This window comes from Vollenhovia emeryi, unplaced genomic scaffold (genome assembly GCF_000949405.1).
Source record: "Vollenhovia emeryi isolate VEMERY1.0 unplaced genomic scaffold, V.emery_V1.0 DF939694.1, whole genome shotgun sequence".
Lineage (NCBI taxonomy): Eukaryota > Metazoa > Arthropoda > Insecta > Hymenoptera > Formicidae > Vollenhovia > Vollenhovia emeryi.
This window is the reverse complement of record NW_011966672.1, coordinates 14,998-24,499: the sequence shown is the minus strand read 5'-3', so window position 1 is coordinate 24,499 and position 9,502 is coordinate 14,998. Positions and strand designations below refer to the sequence as shown.

The window sequence follows — 9,502 nt, the reverse complement described above, 5'->3', positions numbered from 1 at the left end:
AATTTACTTTACTTTACTTTACTTTAAATTAATTTACATTTTTTCTAATTATTTTACTTTTTTTTAAAAAGGTAAGTTTTTTATATCTCATCTACGCGGACATTTCATGTATCTGAAACATGTCTGAAATATTTTTTTGAAAGGTTTCATGTTTCATTGACAGCTTTTTGAGAGTTTTCTGAAACATTTCGGTGCTGTGTGAGTAGTACTAGTACCACTCACTGCCGCGACGTGGCGACCACACTTTACTCTTTCTCGTAAATAAAATCCTTCCATATTAGTATAAGAGGCGAGCCGATATAATCCGACAGCGAGTTATCTGGATCATGGAACAACTTTAATGACCTAAATATATTTTTGATGACTATACCCACACAGCACGGAGAAATCCTGGGAAGCTAATAAAATTTTTCATAAACTTTATTTGAACTTTAAACGAACTCGCACGTAGCTCCCTGGGAGCTTCATTTAAGCTCGCAGAGAGTTTTTAAAACATGTTTTCTGAACTCCCTGCGAGCTTAAATGAAGCTCCTCGGAGGCTCGTATGTCTGCTTTTGAGAGCTCCCTGGGAGCCTCATTTAAACTCCCTGCGAGCTTAAATAAAGCTCCCAGAGAGCTCTCAAAAGCGGACATAGGAGCTCTCAGGGGGCTCCGTGCGAGTTCGTTTGAAGTTCAAGTGAAGCTTATGACCAATTTTAAGAGCTCCTCGGAAGCTCCCCGTGCTGTGTGGGATACTTCCCCGACGTTTGTCGCCAGGTGACGATCGTAAAGATCACCGTAGAGAATTCGCCACAAATATGTAGCGAAAAGGGCCGCCTTTAGGTTTGTTGTGGCGATGGCCTGATATGCGGTAGTCTCACTGCGCACGAAACGTGTGGACTCGCCTCTCTGAATGATAGTATTCGACGTCGATGTGGCTGTCGGAACGCTTGTGGCGCGTCTCCGTAGGATCGCTTGTGGTGCAATCCGGCTCGAAGGACCAGAACGATGTACGAATAAATCACTTCCGTGCGTGCTAGGTGCTAATGGACCTAGCGACACGGTCGTGAAAATTATCTTCCATTAATTAGTTTCCGTTAAGACAAGCACTTTATTGTCCGTTAAGGCAAGCACTTTATGCGACGCGAATACAGTGAGACTGGCGAGATCGCTGACAACCGACTGGTATCGTGGTTCTGGCTGTTCTGCAGGATCGTGCGTGCGGTGCGTGTCGCAGCGACAACGACGTGATCAAAAAACAATTGAAGATCGGTGAAGTCCCCCAGGTAATTGCCGGGGGCGTACGGAGATACGCGAAGGCACACGGAAGCCCACGGATTTAGCGCGAATATTTGAAGCGCTGTCGCTCGTACGATACGTGGATTGTACAACTTTAAAAGAGCGGAAAAATTAGATTATTTGAAACTTATTTTCTCAGTCGCTTAAAAAAATTTGGATTATTTATTTGTACACGTAATATAATTATAGATACTTTATGAATTAGAGTATTTAGACTTATAATGAGATTTTGTCATTTTTCCCAGGTTACTTTTATTTAAAATATACTTTAATTATTTATTTATTTTAATATACCTATCGAAATAGTACAATAAAAATTCTTAATATTTGGTTTTTATATATTTATTAATTTTTTATTTAGATACAATTTATTTTGATGGCAATACCTACGTTGCAGTTTATGGGTCCCAACTGCAAAATAGCAGGAGGAGCGGAACGATTCTTTCTTATAAATTTAGTTATATTTCTGTATTTATTTTATGACTTTTACAAGAAGACTTATATAATTAAACAGAAGAGTAATTAACTAGATGCTAATTACTCTTCTGTTTAGTTGTATAAGTCTTTTGGTAAAAATGGTACATTTTGAGGACATTTCGTACTTTCAGGGACCGTCTTTAAAGTAATAACTTTTTAATTGGTAACTTTCGAGGACATAAAATCTGTCAAAGACAAGTGCACATAATAGACCAAAAATATTTTAATACTGTTTGGTATTTGGTACATTTTAAGGACAAAAAGAATTTCAATTAACTGACACGAAAATTTGTACTACGGTACATCTTACTTTCCAAGTTTTCTTTTATTAATTATTTTTAATCCATTTTTGAAAGTTTGCCTTAATAACATAAAAACAAGTATAACGTCTATGTTATAAACATATGGTTGATATATGTTTAAGGACATATTACTAATTAAGTTTTCTGCACTCTCCTTTTAATGACCACTTTACGTAAATGTCTTTATTGATTTAATACTTATACGAACATGTACATAAATAAGTGGAAAGGTGAAAAATACACAAGATTGCTATATTTTAAGGATTTAGGCTAATAAATTAAAATGAATTATACAATATAACATTTTTCGGTTCTTTTTGTCTCTTATACTCCTTAATTAATCATTTTCTGTATTACAAATAGTATTCGGCGAGTGTGGCGCAGAGAAATGTGCGCTATTTAGTAAACAAATGAACGAAAAGATCCGAGTTCAAATCTACGGATACCACTGGTTTTTTCGGAATTTCCCGAAGGGAAGTGGTAAGCACCGAGAGTATTCTGTCACACACATTCTTTTAGGAGTACAGCCCTCCAGACTGGAAGTTTCCTTCGGCAAGGTTAACAGCTTACCGAAGATGAAATAAAGACCAAATGCTCAAAGTACCAGTTCGTTCTATACCAGAAAGAACTGGATAAAACAAGCTTTTAAGTCTAATACACGACGAAGAAGAAGAAGTATTAGTATTCTCGCCGTCATAAATGCCTTCACAAACAAATTAGTTGTTGACAGGTCAAAACTTTCTATTCGTGTCGCGCGTATTGATGCAACATAACTGCTTGAAAAAAGACTCAGCGATTTAAATGCTTCCTTATTACTAATTAACTTCATTATTTAATCAACTAATGAGAATATTCTTAAATGTCGCTAGCAGTAATTAACAACATCAGTGATTTTTATTGACCGTATCTGGCAATTTTAATAATACAGAAAATTTATTACGAATAGTGGGAATGCGGCGGGAGAGGGAGGGGGCAGGGAAATTTAAAAATCGCGTATCAACAGTTTTGTGTACGGTTGACAACCCTTATCGGCGCTCAGTTCTATAAAAAAAAGTCGAAATAGACGCGTAAACATCTTTATACTTTTATTGCGACTAATGTTATCATATACCTCAGCGGTCGAATTGGTTGAGACGCCTGCCTAGAGAGAAGGGATTTCCAGGTTCAAACTGAGGTAATATTTTTCGCAATAAATTTTCTGTATTATTATAATAAAATTGTCTAATACGGTCAATAAAAATCACTGATGTTGTTTATTATTTAACTTTGTATCAAGCAGCTGTTATTAAAAAAACTTGGCGCTGTTAAAACGGCTGAAATATGCAACCTAAACTTATAATTAATTATAATCCCTATTTCATAACCACATGAGCACGCGCACACACACACACACACACACGCGCGCACAAAAGGAAGAGAGTTTAATACTTGTAAGGAGGGAGGAAAAGCGCAATTAACATGTGGTTAGCAGCGTCAAGTTTTTTAAATACAACATCCAATCCACCTCCTCCCCTTTCTACGCGACCTGGCCCTTAGCGACCATTACATTCTAGTTTCCTCCTTTCCCACGCCCTTACCCCTCTCCTTTCGCTCCCTCATCACCCCGTTCACTCGTTCTCTCCTCCTCCCCTCTCCTCCCTCCCTCTCTCGCCTTTCTCCTGTCCTCCTTCTCTCACTTATTCCTCTCTTTGCTCCTGTCTCCCTGCTTTTTTTCTCCTTCCTCTCCTTTTGTCACTCTTTCATTCCTTTCCTACTCCTTTCTCTCATTCTCTCCCTTCTCTTGTTCTCCTTCTCGTCTTCTCCTTTCCTCCCTGCAATCATATATTTCTACAGGGTGTCTGATGCAAAAGTAGCCAACTTGAAAATAGTGGTAGATTGGGTTAAACTAAGGAGAAATATCACGTGCCGCGGTACAAAAGTAACAATAGTTATCGAGTAATTAATTTACACGTCTGAGCGAATGAGGATACGGTAGGCCGGACTCGGAAGGCATTTAAGAAAATCGATCGATGAGCGGGAGGTGGAGCGATGCGCGAGATACTATGTTTATGTTTTGGGTCGCCCGTCGCTTGCGCTCGCTGCCGCGCTCGCCGCCCGCGCCGCGCTCCCCGCCGCGCCTAGGTTTTTTCCCACCACGATGTATCTCGCGCGTCGCTCCACCTCCCGCTCATCGATCGATTTTTTTAAATGCCTTCCGACTCCGGCCTACCGTCTCCTGCATCCTCATTCGCTCAAACGTGTAAATTAATTACTCAATAACTATTGTTACTTTTGTACCGCGGCACATGACATTTCTCCTTAGTTTAACCCATCTACCACTATTTTCAAGTTGGCTACTTTTGCATCAGACACCCTGCGTATAACTTGCGCCTCTCCTTCCCCCCTTCCCTTTTCTCCTCCCCCAACCTCCATTCCCTCCCATCCACTCACATCCTCCTGTTCTCCACTCTTACCTCCCTTCCTTTGTCCCTCTCTATCCTTGCCCTCTCCAGCATTCTCAACCTTATCCTCCCTTCCTCCATGCTTAGATCTTTGTCCACTCTTATCCTCCATTTCTCTCTCACAATCAGACAATCCATACTTCCAAGTAACGTTTCTCTATCCTTCTCTTACTTCATTTCAACTATCATAATAACCTTCCCTCCTCCCCCAGTCTCTCCACTATCTCCCCTAACTTCGGTACCCTCCCTTAAGCCCTAATCACACTAGCGATTGTCGATTGGATTGCGATTGCGATTGGCGATTGGCGATTACTTTTCAACCAATCACAACAAAGCAGACACCGATTGAGTTAATCATACTAGCGATTGCCGATTGGATTGCGATTGCGATTGGCGATTGACGATTACTTTTCAACCAATCACAGCAAAGCAGGCACGGATTGAGATTAGTGTCTGCCGTTTAGACAACGCTCTATTTTAATCGTTAATCGTAGCAGTCAGGTATTATTTGTATCCGCCTGTCTCCCAAAGTGTTCGTTTTCTTAAAGATATTTTAGTGAAAATTTAGAATAATAAGATTAGATAAGCATATTTACGTACATAATGCCACCGAAGAAGTAGATATTGACTATTGAACAGGAATTTTTATTGATCGATGCTGTGAGAATTAGACCACAGTTGTGGGATGTTTCTCATCCAACATACAGAAAAACTGATTTAAAAGAAACCCTTTGGGAAGAAGTAGCAAATCTCATAGGCCCACATATAACAGGTAAATTAAAAATTCTAATAAATATGATGCATCTACAAATTTTGATGTTAGGTAAGGTTAGGTTTGTGTTTCTTTATATTAGGATTAATATCTTAAGTATTTTATCTTTTAGCTGAAGTAGTCCGTGAAAGATTTATTAATATGAGAACCACATTCATGAATAACGAAAAGAGAATAAGGGAGTCAAAACAAAGATTCAGTGGAAAAGATACAGATGAGATCTACAAACCTAAATTGTCATTGTACACAAATTTGCTATTCTTAAAGAAAGCCTGTGGGCAAGCAAAGAGCACATCAAATCTTGATGTACCCGAAGATTGTGATAGTCAGACACTTACTACCCTTGATACCAATGAAGAATTAAACAGTAATTTTCTTGCACAATCCATTAAAAAAATATATTTTTTAATTTCAATTTACAGGTGATTATTAGAATTAAATTAATAAGCAGTTTCTTTTTGAAAGAAATAATGCTTTTCATATTTGATTATCACTATATACATTTAGGTTCATGTGAAATATAATATTGCGTAACCGTATTTTGTTTCAGAAATCGATATTGGCGTCAGCTAATACTGAAGAATCAAGTCATTCACAGACTTCATGTGAAGGTTCCAGCATCATATTTGTGAATGAGTCTTTAGTAGACCATATATATTCTATAGATAAAATTCAACAGTCTGTTGAAAGAAATCTGTTATCTACACATTCATCTGCATCTAACTGTAATAGTAATACTCCAAATGAAAGAGTTGTATCTCCATATACATATATCCCCATCATCATCTGAATGTACAATGGATGTTATACATTCAGAACCACTTGCTTTTAAAAACCGACAAAATTTTTCCCTTACATCTAGTTCCCTTTCACCATCTTCAAATTCAACTTCTACGATTAAAGATAAAAAGCAAGCAGACGAAGACGTTTTTGCAAAGCGTGGTGGTGGTAGGAAACACGGGAGAGCAACTATTATGGAGGAAACAGTAGAAGCATTAAAAAAAATAAGTAATGAAAAATGCCACAGGTTTTGCAATCACCACCTCGAACTTCTAAAACTGCTGATGCTTGTGAATATTTGGGTTTATTTATTGCTGCTCGATTGAGGGAAATGGAACCAAATAAACGTTTTCGTTGTGAAACAGAAATAATGAAAATTCTCACTAATTACGACTATTGAAAAACGAGAGAACACCTAAAGTGATTATTTTATTTTTAATTAAGGTGAATGTCCCGATTAGTGACAGTGTCCCAATTTATGACAATCATATCTCTTTGTCTCGATAAATTAATTAATACACATCCATGTCTATTATAAATATGTGTTGGTATTTCAAATCATATACATAAATCTATTACAACAAAGTTTGAATAAAATTAAACGCTTTTGTGAACGCTAAAATTATAATCGGTCAAGCATTCTGCCAACGACGGCAATTCAAGTAGTTAGTCATTGACATGTTACAAGGCGAGGTTACTATTGACGATCCTCTTCTCGATTGATTCAACTTATATTAGGCTGAAAGTAAGTCAAAATTAAGTACCCGACGTTAAGTAGATATTAAAGAACATTATGAGTAAATTAAAAACGTTACAAAATACGTATCTTTCTAGTTAATGCATGTGTCACTAATCAGTACTAGAATATTTGTTTGTCTTTATTACTGACTACCGAAACAAATGTGATATAAAAGAATAAAAACGTTCCTATTTCTAAAACAGACATGTAATTTGTAAATATTAATCATTATTGAATTAAGTAATAGCATTGATATTGGAACATATTATTTCAGAATATAGAAAATTAATACAAATACGAGTTCCTAACCTACGAAGTGTCATATTTAAGTCATTAATAGGGACACTCATAATCCTGTACTAATTTGTGATATTCGTAAGTAATTATTTCCTACACGGAACATAAAATCTACTAGACGTACATACAACATCCATGTCACTTCATCTGTATTTCTAATAGATCTAATGTTCCGTGTGGATTATTATTTTTTATTACAAATTCATTTGAGTAAGCATGTAAAATTATTTTAAACAGTTTTATTTAGTGACATGACAACTCAAAGACTAAGAAAAGAATATTCAGATGACGACCTCGAAAAAGCTCTTGCTGCTGTCCGTTCTGGAAAACTATCAGCAGTATAAGTAAAGCCATGGGCATACCTAGAACTACACTTTTATATAAGTACAAAGGAAAATTGCCAATTGGAAAAAATGTAGGTCCAACACCATTTCTAACTACAGACGAAGAAGCTTAACTTGTGAAATGGATGATGCATCTTAGTCAGCGAGGTTTTCCTGTTACAAAAAGTCAATTAATTAATAGCGTGCAATTATTAATAAAACAGCTGGCACGAAATACACCATTAAAGAATGGACGACCTGGACACCATTGCGATGGCCTGGGATCTTTTGACAAGATCCGAAAAATCTCAGGCGTGTTGGTTAAATGCTAACCATCACGGACTACAATGGTGGGATGGAGGCATTCTATACATCCGCGCCAAGGACATCATACGGCGAGCCATATGTGATGGGTTGGAAAACGACGCAACGATCTATGTGAAAGGACTTGACGAGATGAATTGGCTCAAGGAATTACTTGGCATCCCCATTCGCAATGTCAAGTCCATAGACGTGGATATTGAGGACATCGACCGTTTACAGAATTTGACCGCGGTTGATTCGTTGCGGTGCAGACGTCACGTCAATCATTGCGCAATATCAAACGTATTCAAATTGCGCGATTGGTGGGTTCAGCGAACAGCAGCTCTCGATTTGCTGATTTAAATATCATATGTGGTGGACGATCTACATCAAGGACTTGAGGAGAATCTCAACATCGACCGTGTGACCGCGGCTGATCCGATGCAAAGAGAGAGATGCAGACGCCACATCGATAATTATACTTACACCTTTACATACATGTTTAAACGATTGCAAAATATATACTTGTAGTATTAGTCACATTTTTTATTTATTGCGAATCTTTTCTCTTCCCAATAGAATGTTACTCATCACTTCGGGTGTTATAATATGTTAGAGCAGGATGGTGTGAACGGGCCGGGAAAAATAGTTTATCACGTATCTTTTAGTACGAAACAATTTATTATAACCGATACCTGAACACGAGTCGATACTTCGCGTGCTTAACTAGTGGACATGTGCCTTAGTACTGATTCGCCCAGCATGGTACGACACTCGGTGTCGCTTCGCGGAACGAAAACTGCCGAAGTTTCTCGAGTCGCGCTCGACTCGTTATACTGTACAGACAACCGACAAATAAGCGTATCTTTACAGTCGGGAGCACTGAGGTTGCGACACTTTTTTTTTGAAAGTTTACGAACGCGCAAAAAAATTCAGGATGCGAATCACTGTCCGCGCTCATGCGCGGTGAGTGATCATGGTGCTGTCAAATTTGTGTATACAATGTGTAACATAAATTTATATGCCGCAGCAAATCCATAATAAATCACATGATTATTCAGTTGATTCGTGTTAACTCGCTGTCGGATCAAATCTTTCGTCGACTTGTCTCTTGGTTATACTAATGAATAATGTGGGATGATTTCTAAATACAAAATAAAATATAATAAATATAATAAATAAATAAATATATTACATTAATTTATTAAATATATAAAATGACCATGCTACCTTGTATTCACTAATATTTTTTTAAATTTGTGAATCAAATATCCGATGGCGATTTAGTAGAAAATTTGTTGTAGTATGAAAAGTTTTGGTAAATGTTCACTATAGGGGAGTCAGCTCCGATGACCTTGACCTTGACATATGTTGTCAAGGTTACCCTCCTGAGTAACGCTCAGAAGGTTTTAGCCGTCGCTCGTTGTTTGTTAAAAAGTTATTAAAAAAACAATGTCGACCAATTATATGTAATTTTCAGACACAAATATTAAAATTTTGAAAAATGTTTTAAACAAAAGTTGTAGATCTCCTTAAAATATATATTTTATGTCCTATTCATTTTTACTCTACGAGTGATAGTTTTCGAGAAAAATGATGGACTCTAAATCTTATATCTGTCCTCTCATCTAAGCATGTGCTTTGTAGTACATATACGATTCCATATGGATTTGCGACTTTTCACGTGAGGCGAGATCCACTCCACACCTCGGACGTAGTTTGGGTTAGGTTATATCTTAACAAAGTGGAGCCCCCCCCCGCGGGGGGGCGGAACATACTGTCTCCACGCA

The 9,502-nt window shown here is 37.5% G+C and overlaps 1 protein-coding gene across 1 annotated transcript; it reads left to right on the top strand.

The window, feature by feature from the left end:
* The first annotated feature begins 5,863 nt into the window (after window positions 1-5,863).
* Window positions 5,864-8,553, top strand: LOC105556940. The gene is made up of 2 exons (XM_012004053.1): window positions 5,864-6,795; window positions 7,324-8,553. Exon 2 carries the CDS (start codon window positions 7,659-7,661, stop codon window positions 8,073-8,075), a length of 417 nt encoding a protein of 138 aa, XP_011859443.1. The 5' UTR covers window positions 5,864-6,795; window positions 7,324-7,658; the 3' UTR covers window positions 8,076-8,553.
* Window positions 8,554-9,502: the final 949 nt, after the last annotated feature.

What these genes read in the sequence shown, in the direction of transcription:
- LOC105556940 (XM_012004053.1), top strand. Translation starts at nt 7,659, where the DNA reads ATGGACGACCTGGACACCATTGCGATGGCCTGGGATCTTTTGACAAGA.